We start from the raw sequence: 22,990 nt of genomic DNA on the forward strand, positions 1-22,990 counted from the left end.
ACCTCACACATGAGGAGACTGCATCCTATCTAGAGGTATGGTTGATGGAATGACAATTGGAACTTGTTCCATGGTGTTGCCATTTCACACAGATGGGCAGTCATTCCCATGATGTACCCAGCATCTTTCCTGTTTGACGTCCCCAGCACAGCCTATGTGGCTTTGTCTTGTGCTAATCTATTCATTGGCATCAACAGCAGTGCCATCACCTTCATCCTGGAGTTATTTGAGAATAACCAGGTGAGTGACTTTCTCAGATCTTTTATTTGATTAATAGGATACTAGAGAGCTTGCAATGGTCAAGCAGAGCCATGGGCAAGCGCCACATGTGCAGAAGATGCTCAGTGCTCAGACCAGCACTGCCGTCTTCCTCCCTCCCTCCCTCCCTCCCTCTTTCTTCTTGCTGATCTACATGCTCTGAATGTTGCATTTTCTAAGCCTATTCAGCAAACTATAAATGACTGCCAAGACCCTAACTTTTTAGATTTTCATACTCCTTTCAAGAAAGTTTCTTCTGGGACTGTGTTAGGTTTGTTAGGTTTCCTACACACACATACACACTGTCTCTCTCTCTCTCTCTCTCTCTCTCTCTCTCTCTCTCTCACACACACACACACACACACACACACACACACACTGACACAAGTAAGTACACATTCAGGTGATTTCAAAATGTAAAAGGAACAAAGGCCCCATATAATGAAAAATCTCCTTCCTATCCCTGTTTCAGATTCACCCAGTTCCCTTCTCCAAAGGAACTTGTTATTCAAGTTTCTAATGTGTTCTAGAGACATACAAGTGATACATAAATATCCTTTCTCCCACTTCTTATGCTAATATGCTTCATTGTAACATGCTAACATGTACTATCCTGTACCTGTTAATCCCTAGGACAGGATTAGGAAATCGTGGTCCTGAATGACTCCATGTTTTGAGCTCTAAAGTACACTTGTCCCCACACCTCTGACTTTCCCTTCCAGAAAGAGATGGCCAGCTAAATCCTATAAGAAATGTCAGTAGCTACAGGGCTCCCTTTACTCCACTCTCCCACTCCCACCTGCTCTGCCTCAGTCCTGTCATGGTTGTCCTCAGAACATTCAGGCTGGCCCGTATCCCTGTGTCCCAAGCACCTCGCAAGCCCTTCCTTTCCTCATGAGCTCTTCACATTCCAAGGGATGGGCACCAGCCAGCTCATCTGCACTGTCCTCTTGCTGGGAAAACAGAGGGTAAATCTGTGCTGAGGCCCCACAGTTAACCACTCATGGCCTCCTCAGAGCCAATTTTTCCCAGACTTAGTCAGGCTTTCTGTGGCTACTGAGTGAGGAATGAAACCCACCTGTGCCATTAATAATAGAAATACAGTCGATCACAGTCAGATCCCAGAGGGACATGGATAAGAACCAGCAGATGGCCCGCGTATCCTGGTGGATGAAAACGCTGCTCACCAGAGCTGTTTTTGTCACAGGCTCACAGCCCACTGTCTTCAGAGAGTGTGTTACTTCAGAATAATTAAATGGCAAGCTAAAAGGAACTCAGAACTCTCTTGCTCCTGCAGCCATATTCAGCCACATACTGAGCACTCGGCCATTTACAAAGCACTCTCCTTCCCATAAAGGCTGCTTCCTTGACCAATAGATGTGATAGAAATGTCCAGTATCCCACATGAGGCTCCTAGGGTAGCTGCTGTCCTTGCTAAGTCTGGAGGCATTTCCTTGGTGAACACCGTGGGATAGATGTGTGAATGTGAACAAGTGGGACTCACTCGTCCTGCATCCAGGAGCTCCCATTTCAGTCAGGAAGCAAGCTGCACATCAAGTTAGCAACTGAAAAGCCACAGTATGCAGTAGTCCATAAGACAGAGTTAACAACAAGGGAGCAGGAAAGGTAAAAGACAACAGACCAGAGTGGGTCAGAGAGCTGGGCTGCAGGGAGTAGGAGCATCTTAGGGGGGAATTTCAACTTGAACCCGACCTGGAGTAAGTAGAATTGTATTAGCCTAGTTAATAAATAATAAAGTGCCTACAATGAGCTAACCATTGTGCAAGGTATTTAGGAAGGATATAAAAACAAGTAGGACCCAGTTCCTGTCCTCCAGGGAACCAATGACTGGTGGAGAAAGTAGGTGATCGGCTGTATTTCTATTATGCATTTAAAAAAATAGAAATAATCCTGGGAATGTGGTAAGTACTATAGAGAGGAAAGGATATTTAACCCAGGAATCTGAGGAGGCCTAAGAGAAGAGACTGCTTGAAAGAGCTCTCTAAAGCATAGGAATCTCATTAGAGAGCACAAGGGAAAAGAGCATCCTCTCCTGCTAAGAGCTATAAGAATCAGGAATTGCAGGTGCCACTGGGTCTGGTGGCACAAGCCTGTAATCCTAGCTACTTGGGAGGCTGCGGTAGGAAGATTCCAAGTTTGAGGCCAGCTTGGCCAGATATGTCTCAAAATAAAAAATGAAAAGTTCTGGAGATATAGCTCAGTGGTAGAGCACCCCTGGGTTCAATCCCCAGTAGGAAGAAAAAGAGAAAGAAAAAAGGGAGGGAGGGAGGGAGGGAGAGAGGGAGGGAGGGAAAGGAAGAAAGGGAAAGAGAAAGAAAAAAAAGAAGGAAAGAAAGAAAGAAAGAAAGAGAGAGAGAAAGAAAGAAAGAAAGAAAGAGAGAAAGAAAGAGAAAGAGAGAAAGAAAGAAAGAAAGAAAGAAAGAAAGAAAGAGAGAAAGAAAGAAAGAAAGAAAGAAAGAAAGAGAAAGAAAGAGAGAAAGAAAGAAAGAAAGAAAGAAAGAAAGAAAGAAAGAAAGAAAGAAAAAAAAAGAAAGAAGGAAGGAAAAGAAAAAGAAGAGAAAGAGGTGGGGGGGGAAGAATGGAGGAAGGAGAGACTGTATAGAGGGAAAAGAGGGGTGGGAGGGGTGGGGGGAAGGGAAAAATAACAGAATAAATCAAAAACTATTACCCTATTTAAATGTATGATTACACAAATGGTATGCCTCTACTTCATGTACAAACAGAAACAAGATGTATCCCATTTGTTTACAATAAAAATAAATTAAAAAAAAAGAAAGAAGAGAAAGAAAGGAAAGACGGAAGGAAGGAGGGAAGGAAGGAAGGAAAGAAGGGGAAAGAAAGAAACCACAAATGAAGAAGCCTAGAGGGAGAGGAGCACAGTGCATTCTGGGAAGAGTTGGGAGGCAAGTGTAGAGAAGGATGAGGGAACCTGAGCAGAGGTGCAGAGACGGGAGAGGTAGGAGGCATAGGGTAAGGATGGGCCAGATGGAGTGGACAGCTGGACCCAGCAAGTTTCACCAGCCTCACCTTTTTGGTGTCCCTTCTACCTTTTAAAGGGAGGTTGTGCCCAATACTCCTTAGACAATGACAGGTTGCCCCATGCAGAGCTGAGAAGCAGAGCCAGGAGATGGACAGCTCGGGGTCTGTTCCCCTTTGGTTCATGCTGGACTAAGATAGAGCTAATGGAAGAGCCTCTATTTGGATCTAGATCATAGCTGTATCAAAGGGGAGACCCCAGTCACACTCCTAGCAGCTGCTGCATCTCTGGCAACAGTCGCTTTGGAGGATTCCCATGCCATGATAAAGTAAGTCTGCAGAAGAGCTGCCCAAATAGACAGCAGTAGGGCACTGCTTCTCCACGGATTATTGCTGTTGTCCACAGAGTAACAGAGGGTTAAGGAAAGCAATATGCATGTTCTTTACAGTTAGCCCCAGTGCCCGTATAATACTCTGCACAGTAAATGTTTACAAAATGCTGCTGGACTAGATGAAGGTGTCAGTTGCTATACACAAGAATGACAGAGTTTTAGTCAGTTATTTCGCTGTTGTGACCAAATGACCCGACCAGCGCAACTGTAAAAGAGAAATGGTTTATTTGAGGGCTCAAGGTTTCAGAGGCCTTAGTCCATATAAGACTGGTTCCATTCCTCAGGGCTAAAGGTGAGGCAGAATATCACGGTGGAAGAGCATGGCAGAAGGAAGCAGCTCACATCATCAGAAAGCAGAGAGAGACTCCACTTGCCCGATAGGAATATATATACCCCAAATATATATTCCCACCTCCTCCAGTCACATCCTACCTACCTGCCTCCAGTTACCACTCAGTTAATCCCATCAGGGATTAACTCACTGATTAGGTTAAGACTCTTGAAACCCAATAATTTCTCCTCTGAACTTTCTTACATTGTCTCACATGTGAGCTTTTGGGGAACACCTCACATCCAAACTATAACACACAGGGAGCCCCAGGCATTGATTAGTCATGAATTGATTACTTCCTTGGCCTGGTCCTGAGGCACCTCCAAGCAAGTACTTCAGGATGTCCACATCAAACTCTCTGTGTTCTACCTAACCAATCCCTCCTGTGGCCAGTCTAGCTGGAAGGACAGATATTCCCGCAGACCTCCCCTGTTCCTGCCCTAGGGAGGGCATCCGGGCCCACCTGCTCAGGACAGGGTAGGCTGCCTCAGCCCCTATATCTGACAGTTGTGCTTCTGTTTCAGACTCTACTCAGGTTCAACGCCATGCTGAGGAAGCTGCTCATTATCTTCCCCCACTTCTGCCTGGGCCGGGGCCTCATTGATCTGGCTCTGAGTCAGGCTGTGACAGACGTCTATGCCCGGTTTGGTAGGTGGCATTCAAGGTCCATGGAGCACAGGCCCTGGATCCGTCAAGGCGGGGAGGATTGCAGCAAGGGTTTCTACATCAGATCTGTATCCTGGGCTGGGGTGGGAGGGCACCGTGTTGGTCTGGGTTTTTTCTACCACCCAGAAGGGATTAGGGTGCCTCTGTTCTCATGGCTCAGGAGCCACAGGCAGGGCGGAGGGCAAGCTTTTACCAAGATGACACTCATGTTTGGCCCTTACTTAATCCCTTGTTTGAGACCTGGTCCAGCTGGGCCTAGTGTTGTGGCCAGGTCTTTAGGGGTGAGCTGGGGCAGCTGACAGACTCAATCCCTGTTGATGTTCAGTGGCTTCAATCTCCAGGTGAGGAGCACTCCCCAAATCCATTCCAGTGGGACCTGATTGGGAAGAACCTGGTTGCCATGGCAGCAGAAGGGGTGGTGTACTTCCTCTTGAATCTCCTTGTCCAGCAACACTTCTTCTTCACCCGATGGTACGTCCTTGCTGCACCCTGGGCATGCCAGTGGGTGCTCAGTGTGTCCTAGACTGAAATTCATACTGATGTGGTTATTTCTTTCCTCAGGAGTCCCACTCCATGATGAATTTTTTACATTCTCAAGGCCTGGCTTTTTCTAAACACCACAGGAAGAGATGGATTAAAATAGGCATATTAAAAGCAGAGCCAAGTCTCAACTTCAAACTATTTAAAATACAATGTTATTAGTTTCAACTCTTTATTTTAATCTTCTCATTTAATTACCACATACTCATTTTAAAGTGGACAATAGCATTGCAAATAACAATGGTTTAAAAAGTATCCAAAGAACTAGGAAATAGTTTTGAGAAGACACAAAGTATGCCCTTTTGCTAATTAGAAATTTGAGTGGGGATAGCACAGGGCAGGGAATGTGGGGAGTAATGTGGGGGCCATGTGCCAGGTGAGGGCAGCCAGAAGCTTATGAAGGGGTGAGGAGCAATAATGCAGGATAATAGCTGTCAACCCTAACTTGACCAGGATTTAGCAGTGACCAGGTCAGTTGGCTAGGGCCCCAGCCCAGCTCAGCCCATCTTCCCCAGGCTCTTGCCCTGAGACCTTGCCAGCTCCTGCCTCACTCTGAGCAGGGACCCAGTTTCCAGAGGGTAGCCCCTCTGTAATCTAGACCTTTACTGGCCTTACAATCACTGGGCCTCTCTAACAAGATTTCCTGACAGTGTTTTGTTTCTTTTTCTCTTTTTTTCTTTTTTCGTACTGGGGATTGAATCCAGGGACATTCAACTAATGAGCTACATCCTCAGTCCTTTTCATTTTTTATTTTGAGACAGGGTCTTACTATGCTGAAACTGGCCTCAAACTTGCCATCCTCCTGCCTCAGCCCTCCAAGTTGCTGGGATTACAAGTGGGCATCACTGTACCTGGCCAGCATTTTGTTTCCTCTCTCAAACTAAGTCTGGCCACACATAAATAGAGATTACAAGTTTAGACTTGATTTTTTGCATATTTTTTAGGTTTTGATCCATAGGGAATTAATTCATTGGAAATGACTCTATTGCTCTACTCACAAGATTGAACAATATAATGGATCGAAACACTTTGAATAAAACATGATTTGGGAAATGGTTCTACTTATGGGATCCAGTGTCAGAAACTATTGTTCTTGGGGCCCTCAGCCCTTAAAGTCCCCTCTACAGCTTTGGTCACATCTTTTAGAGGCCTTCATGGAAGGTGGGAAGGAACAGAGAAAAGGATTAATTAACCAAACAATCTATTAGCTTCAAACTCTGAGGACAACACAGTTGAATGTGTCCTGCCTGCCTTAGATCCTAAAGAGGACTAGAGAAGCATACCACACTCTCTGTCTTCTAGAAGCTCACAGCCACACCCATATTGCAAAGTAGCCAGGGAAGGGAGAAAGGAAGGGTGCTCTTATCAAGGACAGGACCCACACAAAGGTACAGCAGCTACAGAGTAAGACTGGTGCATGGAATGGCAGGAGTTCAGGCTGTGAAAGGTGAAGGGGGACAGGAGATGAATCTGGAGGGCACAGCCCCATCATGAAACACCCTCTTGTCTTAATGACTTGGGACTCAAACCTGAGGGCAACAGGTAACCCCTGGGGTGTTTTAATCAGAGAAGTGATATGATCATACCAGGACTGGGAGCAGGGGTACCAGACAGAAGGCCATATTGGTACTCAGGCAAGAACCATGGTGGCCTGGGTAGAAAGGGGGTCATCAGGAAATGGAGAGAAATAGGTTGATTGGGTAAATGGCAGGAAGTTTGTTAGACAAGACTTGGCGATAGACTGGAGGGAAGAAGGGAGGACTGGAGGCCTTGGTGGTCAGGGAGGATTTCAGAGAAGAGTCTGTGCCTTTAAGGATGGGGAGGATTCTCTCAGCAAGGTATGCCAAAGGTGGCAAAGGCCAGCATGAGCTAGGGATCAGGGGCAGACGCCAGTGGTAGATGGAGGAGTGAGTGCAAGAGATGATCAGGTGGGAAGGGCAGGTGGGGCCTGAGCACACGGCTCTGATATACCAACTGGGAAGTCAGGGCTTTAACCTACAGCTGATGGAGAATGATGGAAGGTTTGGTGGCATGGGGTGACCCGATGACAGTGGTTTTTAAGAGCTTGAGTTTGCAGAGTGGGTGGAAGGACATAGAAAGCTTGGTAGACAGTAACTAAGCTTAACTGAGTGCTTGGCATAGAAGAAGTGTCTTAGTAATAAGTTTCTGGGACCTGTATCTTTACTCTGCACCAAGCACTGTGCTGAGATCATCTTCACTAAACTGCATGAGATAGAGTCTTCTCTCCATCATGTGGTTGGAGGAAGCAAGGTTCAGAAAGGTCCAATGACCTGCCACAGGTCCAGCATGGACTAGAACCTGGAGCAGACTCTGGATGTGAGCACTCAACCTCTCTGTCTGTGCCTAACTCCTGTTAGGAGCCCTTTTTAGGATGAAATCCCTGTGGGATGGAAGCCCAGCAGGAGCAGAAGTGAGGGAATGAGAAAAAAGGTCAGGTGAACACCACAGGGCCGAGGACTCTGTACACCTAGCCCAATCCTGTCCCTCATCCTTCCCCTAGGATGGCTGAGCCCACTAAGGAGCCCATTGTTGATGAAGATGATGATGTGGCTGAAGAGAGACAAAGAATTACTAGTGGTGGAAATAAAACTGATATTTTAAGACTGAATGAACTAACCAAGGTAAAAGACAGGTGTGGGCAGACTGGTTGGGAGGTGCTGCTAGTTGGACCCTCAGGTGGCACAGCAACGTCATGTTCCTTCTCTAGAGCAAGTGCTCTGCTTCTGCAGGCACTGTGTTTTCCTAATATGTGGCCTCATCATCTCTGTGTTGTAACTTGTCTTCCAAGAGCATCTAGGTCCATGCATCGTCCCTGCCAGTCCTCTTGGGTATGGACACAGCTCTCAGTGAGAGTTCCTTCAGCTGACCACCAGGAATCTCTCTCCATTCCACATCTGCACAGCGTGGGTCAGCTCCACAGTTCTCAGAGCTTACAGCTGCTCTCTGAACACCCATGTCGATCCGTAACCTCCCAGTGTTGGTGGTTTTCTCCACCCTTCCTCTGCTTCCTCTTGCCCTCCCTGTTCTAACCCTGCCTCAGGCCTCACCTCAGTTTCTCTGGATCTTGCAGATTTATTCAGGTTCCTCCAGCCCAGCAGTGGACAGGCTGTGTGTTGGAGTCCGCCCTGGCGAGGTGGGTACCTGCAGAACAGCATGAAAGGGCTTCAGAAAAATCAGCTTATGCAAGACTCCTCCCCTCTGAAGTAGAGCTACTCAATAGAAATCTAACAGGAACCACATAGGTGAATTTTAATTTTTCTAAAAGTTACATGAAAAAAGTAAAAGCAGGTAAAACTAATTTAATAATATTTTAAATTTTGCTCAATATATCTAAAGTGTTAGTTCAACATGAAATTAATATAAAATATTAATGAGATATTTTGCTTTTTTTTTTTTTTTTTCATTCTAAGTCTTTAAAATTCCAGAGTAGTTTACCCATAGGGTCCATGTCCATTGGGACTGGGTGTAGTTTGTGTCAGTAGCCACACGTGGCTAGTGACCTCTCTACTGGCAGCCCAGGTCTCAAACGCCTCCCGCAAATCACACCCTGGCCCTGGGGCCTGACATTCCAGGTCTTCCTGTTCTGTGTGCAAGTCCAGCTCTGTGTTTTCTCCTAGTGCTTTGGCCTCCTGGGAGTGAATGGTGCAGGCAAAACAACCACATTCAAGATGCTCACAGGGGACACGGCAGTGACCTCAGGTGATGCCACTATAGCAGGCAAGAGGTGAGTGCCCCTGCCCTTCCTGCCTCAGGGGGTAGCTCACAGGCCACATCCCTGATCCAGCATAGCGAGGGTGACCCTCAGACCCTACGTCAGGGTGACTCTGTGACCCGGAAAGATCATTGCAGAGGAAGAGGCCTCCCAGAGAGCATGATTCAAAAAGTACATGACAGATCCACTGGAAAATGGAAATGAATTGTGATTGTTAAGAGTGCTCTTAGCACAGGTTCTTGGAAAATTCTGGGAAGCACTAAGTCAATGATTCTTTATTTCTCTGGGGTCATCACCTCTAAGCACCTGATAAACAGTGTACCCTCTTCCTACATAAGATTACACCAGTTGGGCTTAGTGGGACACACCTGTAATCCTCAGAGCTTGGGAGGCTGAGACGGGAGGATCATGAGTTCAAAGCCAGCCTCAGCAAAGTCAAGGCACTAAGCAACTCAGTGAGACCCTGTCTCTAAATAAAATACAAAATAGGACTGGCAATATGACTCAGTGGTGAGTGCCCCTGAGTTCAATCCCCAGTACCAAAAAAAAAATAAAAAAATTACACCAGCACCTCCCATGACCTCTCTTCACACATTTTTGCAGAAAGTTTCAGGGATTTACTGAGTCCTAAAGCATGTTCGTGATCATACTGGAGCCCCTGGATCCCAAGTTCAGAACTCCTGTGATGAAGTGTCCTTTCTCCAGGTTGTTTCTAGACAGGGACTTGTAAAAGGACTCTTGGAGGCCCTAAGTCTACAATGACTGTGTGCTAATGCTTGGCTTTACCACACCAAAGAGTATAAAGGAAAGACTGGCCTGAGTCCTCGGTTTCTGGAGGGTGAATGCTGCCCTCTGCAATTTTAAACAGACTTCTGGCCTCCTCAGGACAGGACAAAGGATGAGCTCCCACTTGTTTACCTCTTTGCAAGATCCCTGCCTTGATTTCCAAATTGGCGTGTCTTTCTAAAGCAAAGCAGGAAGAAGAGTCAGCCACCTTATCCCCCTGGGAGAATCTCTCCAGCCCAGCTCTCTAGTCATGCTCTCTATGTAGGAAACTCACCAATTGCTGTTTCTTCTTGCAGTATTTTAACCAATATTTCTGAAGTCCATCAAAATATGGGCTACTGTCCTCAGTTTGATGCAGTCGATGACCTGCTCACAGGCCGAGAACATCTTTACCTTTATGCCCGGCTTCGAGGTGTACCAGCAGAAGAAATTGAGAAGGTAATAATGGTGTGTTGTGGCCATATAAGAGTTTGGCAAACCATAAGCCTGATTCATGGAGTATATTAATTTAGCAATGGAAAAGTAAAGCATATTATCCATTCATTTATTCATTCCAACAAATGCTTGATAGTGTGTATTGGGAGCCAAGCACTATTCTAGAAGCCAGCAGTAGAGTGGTGAACAAAACAGGCAAAAAAAAAAAAGTTACTGCATTCATATCAAACAAGATGCATGCACTTACCTGTCAACCCAGCAGTTACACTTCTGGAAATTTACCCTGAAGATGCACATCCCACAGTACAAAACCTGTACATACAAGGTTATTCATTGTGTTTATAATTGCAAAATACTGGATGTTACCTAAATGTTTAGGCATAGTAGACTGGTTGACTAATTTATAGTAGACTAATTTATACACACAACACATCTTATGCAACTATTAAAAAAAAGAACAAGGAAGATCTCTGTGAATTGATGGGAGTTATTTTTAATATTGTTAAATGGAAAAAATCAAAGTGCAAAAGAGAACATGTAGAATGCTACTTTTGTGTTAAAAAAAAAAAAGAGCATTTAAATGTCAGTTTGCCTTCACAAATAGAACACAAAATGGATAAACCAGAAAACAATGGATTTGGTGATGAACAAGAGGGAATTCATACGGAAGAAAGAAGGGAAGAGATGATACTTCTCTAAGGGCATCCCTTTCTATAGTTTTGACTTCTGGAAGCATGTTACTATTCTACATATTCACAAATAAAACTAAATCAATAAGAATGAGAAGGGGGTATAAGTGAAAGCAAAAACACTACATAAAAAACTTAAGCAAATTAACCCAATTTTATTTCAAATAAATATCATAATCATACAGATGTGGGGGAAAGAACTAATACAACTGATGAACATAGTATCTAGCTATCCTCAGTCTTGGGCAGGATGGAGTGGGGACCAAGAACTTCAATTTCTGAGCTCTTTCTAGTTTTTCGCAAAGGTATGGGAAAAGCAATCCTGAAACCATTTTAGATGCATTATATAGGATTAAGTAAGTGGATAAATGTGTTGATGTTTTTGGAGTCAACCTTCTCACCATGGAAGAGGTAACAAAACAAACACGGAAAGGGGGAGAGCAAGAAGGAGCTCTGTGGGGGTGGATTGGAGTTAGAGATAACACTGTGAATTCATGAAATACTTACAGGCTTTTTACACATGCATGTAGAGAGGCTCATGTATAGTGCACACGTACCTGTATATGTGCTGTGCATATTGCTGTGTATGTGTTTATCTGTCCTTTGAAAGAGCCAAGAAGGAAGAATACCCTAATAGCAGTGAGCACACTCTGCCCAGATTTCGATCTTTAAATATCCCCTGCTCAAGGGAGCCATGACTCCTCAAATAAGTGACAGATTCCAAAGCTAGAACATCTTATTGTGCCAGAAAGGGGGAAGTTCTTTAAGCAAAATGAAGAGACATGTTACAAGAACATAGGTGCCATCCTGAAGGGACCACCAATGACCAAATATGGAACAATTTGAACATCAAAATAAGTAAATACCATAAACAGCTATAAAACACTGGGGGATTTATGTCTATACTGTTAGATAAATAGAAGAGAAGGGAAGGATCTTGCTTACATTTAAGTGCTAGGAGCCAACGTGTGAAGAAGTTCTGGAGTCACAAGACTACCTTGCAATGACCATATTAAAGACCAGATTGCACAAAAATCGCCAATGGAGAACAAATCTAGGGGAAATTTTTATGAGAAACAGGATACTTACTGTTTTGAAAGAACATCTGAATAGATAACTTTTTGGTTGCAAGGGGGAAGCAATTCATAATGGAAAGATTAGGCAGCATGTTAGTGGGTGATCAAAATTAATGTCATCTACAAGAGACACGCGGACATCTCACACCCCAGACATGATACCCAAAGGACACAACTTCACTTATATGGAATCCCAAATGAGATGCATAGTCTAAATCTTATCATGAGGAAATATCGGATGAACTCCAAAGGAAGAATATGTGATTTCTTAAAAAGGAAACAAAGGAGGGACTATATTCTTTACAAATATCAAAGTCATAAAGGAAGGGCTGTGGAAGAGTTCCTGTCACAGGAGGCTAAATAGACATGAAGAGTGAATCATAGACAATAGACCACATCGGGTGCTGAAGCAGGGGTGGGAGGCAGGATGGCATGAAGGACATTATTAGGACAGTTGATAAAACTGAACTATGAACAAGTAGATTAGATAAATATCATAACAACATTAATTTACAGGCGTTGATACCCAAACTACGATTGTGTAATGTATCCCTACTCTTAGGAAATATGCATGGAAGTATTTAGAAGTGAAGATCCATGACTTATCCTCAAGCGGGTCAGAAATAAATAAATAAATAAGCGGGGTGAGAGAGAGAGAAAGAGAGAGAGAGAGAGGCTTATAAGTGTTCTTTGTATTTGCTCTTTTATTCTTACACATTTTTAAAAGTTTGAAACTATTTCCAAATAAAAAGTTTAAAAATGGAGCTTATAGGGGCTGGGGCTATAGCTCAGTTGGTAGAATGCTTGCCTCACATGCACAAGGTCCTGGGTTTGATCATCAGCACCACACATACAAAAAAGGAAACTATATTCTATGCAGAGGTACAAACAATTGATAAATCAGTAAAATATCCATTCCATGCAGAATACAACAAACACAGAAGGCAGAGCATGGTGGGCTCATCTCCATCCACTTTCTTAGTTTTTCCCTCTGTGCAAATGTGCACACACATGCACCCCCACCCCTCTTATTCTCTATCGTGGTTCCCTATTGAGCTCCCTCAAAACACTGTTGTGATCCGTCATTCTTCTGTTTAATTTCTGTTGTCTGTATCTGCCCCTATCTGTGAGCACAGCATGATAACTGTGTTCATCATTGTTCCCCAGTGCCTCGTACAGTGCCTGACTCATAGTAAGTGCTCTGTAAGTATCATTGCACAAAACTGCAGGTGTGACCCTATTGAGGGGTAGAACCAATGGGTCTTGAACCCACCATCTTCTCAAAGAGACCTTAGGACTCTTCCTTTTCCAATCCTAGCAACAGTCTAGGACATGGTGAGAAATGCTGTCTCCATCTTTGTAAGGCCTAGGTTCATTTCCCAGGGGGCTGTCCTTGATGTGTGCTGAGCTGCCCAAGACACACTGGGATCAAAGGTATAGAGTGAAGAGGAGATGCTGTCTGGCCCTGAAGTATATGCCAGAGGACAGGACCCAGCCTTGGCCCTAACTGTGTCTGCCATCCTGGACGGGTGGAATCTGAGAAGGCGCGGCTTTGAACTGTGGAGGTCTACTGTCTGCGGTGCTCCTCTTCCCCAGATGGGATTTCATTCTCTTCTTTAGGTTGCAAGCTGGAGCATCCAGAGCCTGGGTCTGTCCCTCCACGCTGATCGCTTGGTGGGCACATACAGTGGAGGCAATAAGCGGAAGCTCTCCACGGCCATGGCGCTCATCGGCTGCCCGCCGCTGGTGCTGCTGGTGAGGGCACCACGACTGGAAATGGAGGCGGGCAACCCTAAGAGCCAAGCAAGCCCGTGTCTCTTGGGTGGGGAAATGTGTCCCGGTCCTGCGGCAGTTTATTTTTATCTGGATTGCTCCCTGCCGATTCCTTTTGAGCAATCAGCCCAGTGTTTGGTTTGCAGCTTTCAAGAATGATCTGACTAGGAGTTGCTGGCGAGTCTTTCCAGGGACCACAGCTCACCATGGGGGGGGGTGGGGTTGGCCCCCTCTGGGGAACCTTGGTGTCTGCTTGGAAATTACTTCAGCCTGAGAAGGTCTGTGTGGGATCCCAGAAGACAGGCGTGTTGACCTGGACCCAAGGCTTCAGTGACTCTCCCCAGAGCTGGACCTGGCCTGGGGCCCCAGACCTTGTAGTCTGAGGTTCATGAGGACATGGGTCACAGGATATGGAGGGAACCAAAAAGTTACCTAGGTCATCTCCCTCTCTCCTATACACTTGCAGTTTTGTGTTGTTGCCAGGTTTTTGTTTGTTTGTTTTGGTTTTGGCCTTTTCAAAGGATAATTCTCTCATTGCCTTAATAAACTGTAACCCACTGGCAGGTCGAAGGAATCTAGAGGTGCACATTCTGTTTCTTTACTCTGATTCACCTCCGGCCTTCCTCCCCCATCTTGCATCTGCATCCGGCACCCCTGCCCCATCTTGCTGAGCTGGGGAACAGCTGAGTACATGTCCACCAGCTCATCCTTCTCAGACACCAGGGCTGCTCAAAGAGAGTCAGCTTGGGGAGGCTGCAGTGACCCAGAAAGGCCAACTCCAAGTCCACACCCCCTGCTCTCTCTCCCACCCCACAGGATGAACCCACCACGGGGATGGACCCCCAGGCACGCCGCATGCTGTGGAACACCATCGTGAGCATCATCAGAGAAGGGAGAGCTGTGGTCCTCACCTCTCACAGGCAAGAGACGCCCAGGGCAGGGAAGGCGGGTGGGAGTCCCTGCCCACCCCTCACCTCCTCTCTCCTGCACACAGCATGGAGGAATGTGAGGCACTGTGTACCCGGCTGGCCATCATGGTGAAGGGTGCCTTTCGCTGTCTGGGCACCATTCAGCACCTCAAGTACAAGTAAGCAGGCCAGGTTGTGGGGAGGAGGAGTCTTTTTTGCTACCTTCTGTGGTGTTGAACGAGGCCCTGTGTCCTCTATGGCAATTGGAAGGATCCTGCTGCCCCTCATCCCACCTGTTGGTGGTGTCTGGGCCTGGTTCCCCAGAGGCGAATGCAGAAAGCAGTGTGCGGATAAGAGGCTCCTCGGTATAGGAATAGTTGCTTGTGGTTAAAGGTTCATTCATCTCTGAATAGGGGGTTCTGATGGTGACATCTGCAGAGACTGGCTGGGACAAGCTAGGGCTACTGATTCAATGTCACCTCACTTATCCTGACAGATCCAAGATCCCTGGCCTATTTCATGGGAGGCCACAACAATATAAGAATGATTAGGAGATCAAGCAACATGGAAACCAGATTTCTTCTCTAGACTATTGTATGCTTCCAAGTTTGAAAAAACGACCATGTGTCGTATAACAAACTAAGGATGCCAATAATCTTGAGTAGAATTATCCTGTACCCATAAATTGTTGTAAATAATTCCTTATTTATAGTTTGTGTGTCAAAGCTAGCAATCAGTTAAAACAAGATTATCATAATATTGCCAGATTCTCTTCCATTCTGACATGCCTTATAACCTGGGAAAGAATGGATTTATAGTTGTGGATTTTATTTAACACACTTATCAAGAGCCTAAAATCTAAGTCATCATCTAGTTGATGAAAGGGACATCATAGAACCCACCTTATCTATTCTGATGTATTGCACAGAAAACGTCCAGGCAGAAAGCTCTGGTACATTAGCTACATTTGGTAAATGGGTATTTGATCCTGATTTCTCGAGCAACTACAGTCCCCAAGCTGAATATATATGAGGACATCAGCATGTGAAGTCAGATCTGTGTCAGCAATTCCTGTGCTGACAGGAGTAGGGTATGTCCCCTGCGCCTTTCCCTCTCATTCCTGAAGATTTCCATGATAGAGGAGATGAGGAGGCGTCTTCCCACCTGGAGGGACATCAATTTTCTGAAGCTGAAAGATGAAAGCTGTAGAGACTGGCCTTAGGTCCAGGAGGGAGCTTACAGTGGATCACGGACACGATACCCTCTGACCTAGCCATGTACAGATGCCAGATGGCTACAGGCACACTCTCTGGTGGACCATCCTTCATCCAGGTGAAGGTAACAGCAACATGGTGAAGGGAGGAAATAAGTTCGATGGCCCTAGTTCTGGAAGTTTCCTCAGGGAAATGCTGTCTTCCCAAGGCTTTGCTTCCCCGGGAAGGTGTCCTGAAGGCCATTTGGCCCTTGCCAGCCCATTCAGTATGCACTGGTCACATGTGTTTATGGGCGGGCCTGGGGTGTCCACAGGGGCTACCACCACCTTTGACTTCAACAAGTACACCTGTCCCACTTTACCACAAGACATTCAGACCTTTAAAAGCTGGTACCACAAGGTTTCTCCAAGGATCTTTTTCTCCTAGTTTTAAACATGCACAGATGGCCAATGGTGTGGGCCTAACCCCAGTGTGCAGGATGAGCCTACCCCTTATTTTGGGACTGCCTTCGACCCACCCACTGACAGGCCTGTACTGCACCATACGTCCGTCCCTTAGGTTTGGAGATGGCTACATCGTCACAATGAAAATCAAATCCCCAAAGGATGACTTGCTTCCTGACCTGAATCCCGTGGAGCAGTTCTTCCAGGGGAACTTCCCTGGCAGTGTGCAGAGGGAGAGGCATTACAACATGCTCCAGTTCCAGGTCTCTTCCTCCTCCCTGGCCAGGATCTTCCAGCTGCTCCTCTCCCACAAGGACAGCCTGTTCATCGAGGAGTACTCAGTCACACAGACTACGCTGGACCAGGCAAGTCCACCCCGGGGCACCAAGCACAGGAGAGGAGACTGTGCACAGACTGGGCCAGAATGCCCAACACAGGCTGCAGTTGACACAAGAGGCAGCATGACATTCCCGATTTCTAACACACTCTTGTCCCTCTGTCCATTAGGGTAAAACATGATGATCAGAAATTATTTTCTAACAATGTCAGTCATCAGCAAATTTCATTTTTTTTAGATTATTCTTCCTTTACATGTTATTTCTTTCTTGTGTGTGGTGGTGGCTTTTTTTTCTTTTCAAATCAACTTTATTGATGTGTAATTTACATACAATAAGACACAACTATTTTAAGTGTACACTTTGGTGAGTTTTGATAAAAATGTTCCATGTGTATTTTTGTAATGAAATCACACATTTTATTGTGGTTAAAATGTGTGTGTGTGTGTGTGTGTGTGTGTGTGTGTGTGTGAAATATATACAATTTACCATCTTAACCATTTTTAAGTGTAAAGTTCAGGAGTGTTAACTACCATCACCACCTCCCATCTGCAAAACTCTTCTCACCCTGCAAAACTGAAACTCTGGGTCCATTAAACTGTAGTGTCCCATTTCCGCCTCCACCCTGCCACTTCCCCTAGCAACTATCGTCTCCTTTTTGTCTCTATGAAACTGGCTATTCCGTATACCTCACAGAAGTGGAATCATGCAAAATCTGTCTTTTTTGTTTGAGACTGGCCTATTTCACTTAGCATAATGTCCTCAAGGGCCATCCATGTTGTAGCATGTGTCAGAGTTTCCTTCCTTTTTAAGACTGAATAATATTCCATCAGGTATACATGCCACATTTTGCTGATCCTTCTATTCATTCATCAGTGGACAATTGGGTTCTTTCTGAGGGTTATTTGGTGTTTTGTTTTTTTTTTAATGCGTTGTTGTTGTTTACTAAACATCTTCAAAGCCAGTTCAACAAAGCAGTGGAAACAGGCAAGTCACCCTTTACTCCTTGAAGAGGAGCAGACTCACTACTCACCTGCACCTTCTTGTCAGCTTTGAGCAGATGAAGGCCAAACTGAATTAATTAGATGGGACTTGTGGTCACAGTGTACACTGAATGAAGAACAGAAAAGAGACAACTACCTTTTTCTAGTTTCTTCTTAGCAGATTGGGAAGGTGCTGTCTGAGTATCTGCCTTGCCTTGGTTACCCCAACATCTGACCCAAACCTCTAGCAGGAACTTCCTTGACTTGGCTAGGGAATCTAAGATGCAAGCGCTGTCTGGGGCACTGGTGGCTGGGTTTCTGTGGGTGTACCAGTCTTCCCTGGTCAGGATACCAGTCACCCCAGTAGTGCTGCATGTTAATTCGAAAACACAGAGTAAATTGGGTAGGTTGGGGTGGGTGCTGTTTTTTCTGGAGATGTCTACTTAATCTCGCTCTTCTTTTGACTCCAGGTGTTTGTAAATTTTGCTAAACAGCAGACTGAACCTCATGACCTCCCTTTGCATCCCCGAGCTGCTGGAGCCAGCCAAAAAGCCAAGGTACTGCTGCTACCCTTTCTCAGTCCACTGCTTGAGGCAGATCCTGGGCCCCCAGGCCCACTTGGCCCACTGGGCCTGAGGCGGCCCAAGGCTCACAACATACCTCCTGCAGAGAGCTCCACTCACACCATGTCCCCACCACACCCTTGCTACATTCGCACCACTCTGCACTGAAGGTCTTATTGTTCCTGTTGTAATCTGGAAACCATTTGGATGGTATGGAAGGACATTTTTTATTTTATTATTATTGTTATTATTATTATATTTTTGGTACCAGGGATTGAACCCAAGGTGCTTAACCCCTGATCCACATCCCCAGCTCTTTTATTCTTTATTTTGAGATAAGGGTCTCACTAAGTTGCTTAAAGCCTCACTAAGTTGCTGAGGCCGGCTTCGAGCTTTCCATCCTCCTACCTCAGCCTCCCAAGCTGCTGGGACTGCAGGCATGCACCACCATGCCCAGCTGGGAGAGCATTTTTTAGAACTTTCCCACATGTTTTTGCTTACAACAAAAATACCTTTGATTTTAGAAATAAGAAGCAGGGAAGCTAGGAGAGAATATGAAAACATTTTGGCTGTTGGGATACTTGATATCTGGGTCTGGTCACACATTTGAATTTCAAAGGAAGGGAATGAACCAACATTCTGTCTCAATGGTGGGCACATTTGGTTAGAGCAAGGGCCCTGTCTGTTTTAGGAAGGGGACTCTTTGTTCTCTATAAAAGTATCAAAATGATAGAGGAAAGAGGTACGGATCCTGGCCCGCAATAACTCTTGGGTATTTCCAGCTGTCTGCCCTGGCACAATGCCCAGTGAGGAGCACACCCACCCTCCCAGCTCCCCAGGTGGAGAGAGAGCTATAGAAAGCACAGAGGGGCCCGTGCTCAGGTGACTTGACTTAAGCCTGGGATTTTTGGGGGGAGAAGGTATAGCAAATAATTTTTACTATTATTATTTGTTCTAATTAGTTATGAATGACAGCAGAATGTATTTTGACTCATTGTACACAAATGGAGCACAACTTCTCATTTCTCTGGTTGTACACAATACAGAGTCACACATTCATGCAATCACACATGTACATAGGGTAATATAATGCCCGTCTTTATTCCACCATCATTCCCACCCCTTTACCCCCCCCCTCCTCTCACTCACCTCTGCCCAATCCATAGTTCCTTCATTCTTCCCTTGCCGCCTCCCCCCATTATGGATCAGCATCCAGTCATCAGAGAAAATATTTGGCCTTTGGTTTTGGGGGATTGGCTTAGTTCACTTAGCATGATATTCTCCAACTCCATTCATTTACCTGAAAATGCCATCATTTCATTCTTCTTTAAGGCTGAGTAATATCCCATTGTGTATGTATACCACAATTTCTTTATCCATTAATCTATTGAAGGGCATTAGGTTGGTTCTACAGTTTAGCTATTGTGAATTGAGCTGCTATAAACATTGATGTGGCTGTGTCACTCTAGTATGCTGATTTTAAGTTCTTCGGGTAGGCCAAGGAGTGGGATAGCTGGATCAAATGTGATTCCATTCCAAGTTTTCTAAGGAATCTCCATATTGCTTTCCATAGTGCTTGCAATAATTTGCAGTCCCACCAGCAATGTATTAGTGTACCTTTTCCCCCACATCCTCACCAGCACTTATTATTGTTTGTATTCTTGATAACTGCCATTCTGACTGGAGTGAGATGAAATCTTAGAGTAATTTTGATTTGAATTTCTGTTATTACTGGAGATGTTGAACATATTTTCATATATTTATTGATGGATCATATATCTTCTTCTGTGAAGGGTCTGCTCAGTTCCTTAGCCCGTTTATTGATTGGCCTTTTTTTCTTTTTCTTTTTTTTTTTTTTTTCTCTTTTTGGTGTTTTGAGTTCTTTTGATATATCCTGGAGGTTAGTGCTATGTCTGAAGGGCATGTGGTAAAGATTTTCTCCCATTCTGTAGGCTCTTTTCACTTTATTGTTTCCTTTTTAAGTGTGGGATTTTAAGGGGCTGAATGGATTTAGCCTTTCTCCCCTGACTTACTTGAAGAGTAAACCAAATCAAATCAAAGCATTTTTCCAAAAAGCAATAGTTTACAAAACCTAAATTTTCCATAGATTTCTCATTTCTCCGAACCAATTTCTTGATTGCAGGAAAAACAAAATCTAGCTAATGACTGAGACACTCCTTTCCAAAGCAGGACTTGTGATGAATGTTTCCCTTTCCTTTTGACCAGTAGAACCCTCATGGCCACATGGCAAGGTGGACTTTGTCCCCAGTTCCCAAAAAGCCCAGAAATGCCAAGCAAAGACTCCTAGTCAGGGAATGTTAGTTTTGCTGAATTTCTAGTCACCATTTCTCACTTATAAATCTTATAGTTGCTGTTGACACTAGTAGAAAATTATTCTTCGAAAGCACTTGCTTTGAATCCTTTGTATAACATAAATACATAGTTGGGTAGCAAATTGTTTCCTAGAACTTCTTGACCCACCCTGCCCCTCCCCCAGTCTCTATTGGCATATTCCATCTTAAAGGGCTAATACCAGATCCTCTGAGCCAGGCCTGGGGCACTGATGGTGTATAATCTACAGCTTTTAATTCTAAAATTTCCTCCCTTGTTAAACATAATTTTTAATTATATTTGTCATATTTTGACTCATGAATATTAGAAAACCTACTGTGACATATTTTTTAAATTGTTTATTATTATTTTATAATAAAAATTTTAAATTCAAATCCTAACTGACTTTATGATGCACTATATTTATGAAGGTTGGCAAACTCCTTTGTATGTAAATAAAGGTGTCATGAAACTGATAGTTAATTACATTATGGTTCACGTTACACCACTTTAAAATAATTTTCCTTAAAATATCCTACAGAAAAGGGTAATTTCTCTCAAAGAGTTCTAGAAAACATTCACAGCTTGCTTCTGAACAAACGAAAGAACTGAGCTTCAGGAAGTTCAGCAGGCTAATGGGCTCACAGTCCCAGGCTGCGATCAAGGACCACACAAGGTCTAGAGACCTGCTTATCAAGACCATTTTAAGTTCTTCAGAGGACTCAGTTTGGGAAAACATCTTTTGGGATTAGGTTTCATGTGATCTCAGCCATCTATTTTATAAAAACAGATGAGGGTTGTTTTGATAGATGAGTAGGCAACAGATGATCAGGCAACTTGAAAACATCCTACATGGGTTTGTAAGTATGTGGTCACTGTGCTTTCTAAAGTCAGGAACAACTCAGATCAGTTTCTGATCCTTATTTTCACACACTGTTGCAATGTCCCCACTTCACTTTGAATCTTATCAATTAGTTTCATATGTGTTTAGAAGTACCTAACACCTCATTGCACCACCTCAAAACGTATTCTGAACCTTGAATACAATAACAATAGTCATCGCCTTAAGAGAATGGGTGATTTAAAGCCAGATAACTGGATAAACCACATTTTGAATGGACTGGGAAGGCCTGCTTCTAGCTCCTCCTTCCCACATTCCCACACCTATAGCAGGGATTGGTTTAGGAATTCCACCTGTACTTTATGAATGTAGATGGTGTCTCTCCAGTTAGAATGGTCACTTGGTGTCCTCTTCTCTAGGGGCATGGATTTGGTTACTGAGTTTGATATGGAGCCTGCTATCCTGAACCCCAGCTCAAATATCACCCTGTGCTCCATCCCCCAAGTTAAATGTTCATGTTTCCCAGGAGCCACCTCTGTAGGAAGTGGACAAAGGAATTCTGAACTCAAGGCTGACCTGACTTGTGATTTCTTGACTTTTAAGACAGTGAGATGGTTACTTCCTTGGACTAAAATAACAAATCAATAGACACCAAAGCATCCTTTGGAGGTAGCACCAAGGATGTGGCTTCCCTCTAAGATAGCAGCATGAATGCATACAAGGAGTGCATGTCCATAAGGAACATGGACACCCTGAATCTTAGGAGCTGGGAATCCCTAAGTGATCACCTAACAGAGGAGGGAACAAACATGGCCCATAGCCTCAGTACCCTCAACTGGGCTTTCTTCAAAGACTTTGTAATGCCTAAAAGCAGCCTCTCCAACTCTTCAGAAAAATTAGGTGATGAGAGTCTATCTAACCTCTTTCCACAGGCCTGATCTCCTTCAGCACCACTCATTCCCTACAGCTGGAAAGGAACTCTGGGCAGCTGGACTGCAGGAGCCTTTGCCTGTGTGGTCATCCAAAAGAAACCAATTCACTACAGCAGAAAACAAACACACAAGGAGAGCAGTGGACTCGGGAGGAGGCTCTTTCAGAAGGAAACCAGACATAGCTCACCTGCAAGACCTGATGGTGAAACTGACCCCACCAAACATAGAATAACCTTTTCATACAGACCATGGGAGTAGAATCCCAGTCCAGCCTACCATAGCTTTAGCTTCAATATCACTCTCATTTCAAGTGAATCTGCTTTTGTGTATGTAGGTAGGTGTGTGTGGATGGGGGGTGAGTTTTATGTTCAAGGAGAAATAAAGTGCAGTCTAATCACAAATCACCCTATTCACTGACCTCCCTGGTATGCACCATCTGGAATAGCTTCAGACACTTTCTGTGGGCGTTTGCAGCTCCATGTCATTGCCATAGCCTCCATGAGAGCTATTGCCACGGGAGCACTTTCTGCAACACAGGTGGAAGTGAATGGACTAGTCTCAATGTTGCATGTCAAGTCTTCATAGGGTTTGAAGAAGACATCCAGCTGGTGATGCATGTAAACACTATCCATTGTCCGCGGGATGATCTGAACCCACATTTCACATTTGTTTGCCCAGCTCGTGTGAGTGCCCACCTCACAGGAATAATTAGGACAGGAAACAAAGAGCATGGACAGGTAGGAGTGGCTCGTTGGTTGGATGAC

At 44.7% G+C, this 22,990-nt stretch overlaps 1 protein-coding gene across 1 annotated transcript in view; it reads left to right on the plus strand.

Moving 5' to 3' along the window:
• The window catches only part of Abca4 (ATP binding cassette subfamily A member 4), a 127,254-nt gene extending 104,661 nt beyond the window's left edge, over nucleotides 1-22,593 (plus strand). The window contains 14 exon segments of the mRNA XM_047556864.1: nucleotides 93-240; nucleotides 4,503-4,626; nucleotides 4,986-5,115; nucleotides 7,706-7,826; nucleotides 8,276-8,338; nucleotides 8,823-8,929; nucleotides 10,000-10,141; nucleotides 13,524-13,658; nucleotides 14,493-14,596; nucleotides 14,671-14,763; nucleotides 16,357-16,606; nucleotides 18,030-18,116; nucleotides 22,262-22,286; nucleotides 22,289-22,593. Coding sequence (XP_047412820.1) covers nucleotides 93-240; nucleotides 4,503-4,626; nucleotides 4,986-5,115; nucleotides 7,706-7,826; nucleotides 8,276-8,338; nucleotides 8,823-8,929; nucleotides 10,000-10,141; nucleotides 13,524-13,658; nucleotides 14,493-14,596; nucleotides 14,671-14,763; nucleotides 16,357-16,606; nucleotides 18,030-18,116; nucleotides 22,262-22,286; nucleotides 22,289-22,458 — 1,699 coding nt within the window. The 3' untranslated portion in view covers nucleotides 22,459-22,593.
• The last annotated feature ends 397 nt before the right edge of the window (nucleotides 22,594-22,990 follow it).

This window comes from Sciurus carolinensis, chromosome 1 (genome assembly GCF_902686445.1).
Source record: "Sciurus carolinensis chromosome 1, mSciCar1.2, whole genome shotgun sequence".
Taxonomy (NCBI): domain Eukaryota; kingdom Metazoa; phylum Chordata; class Mammalia; order Rodentia; family Sciuridae; genus Sciurus; species Sciurus carolinensis.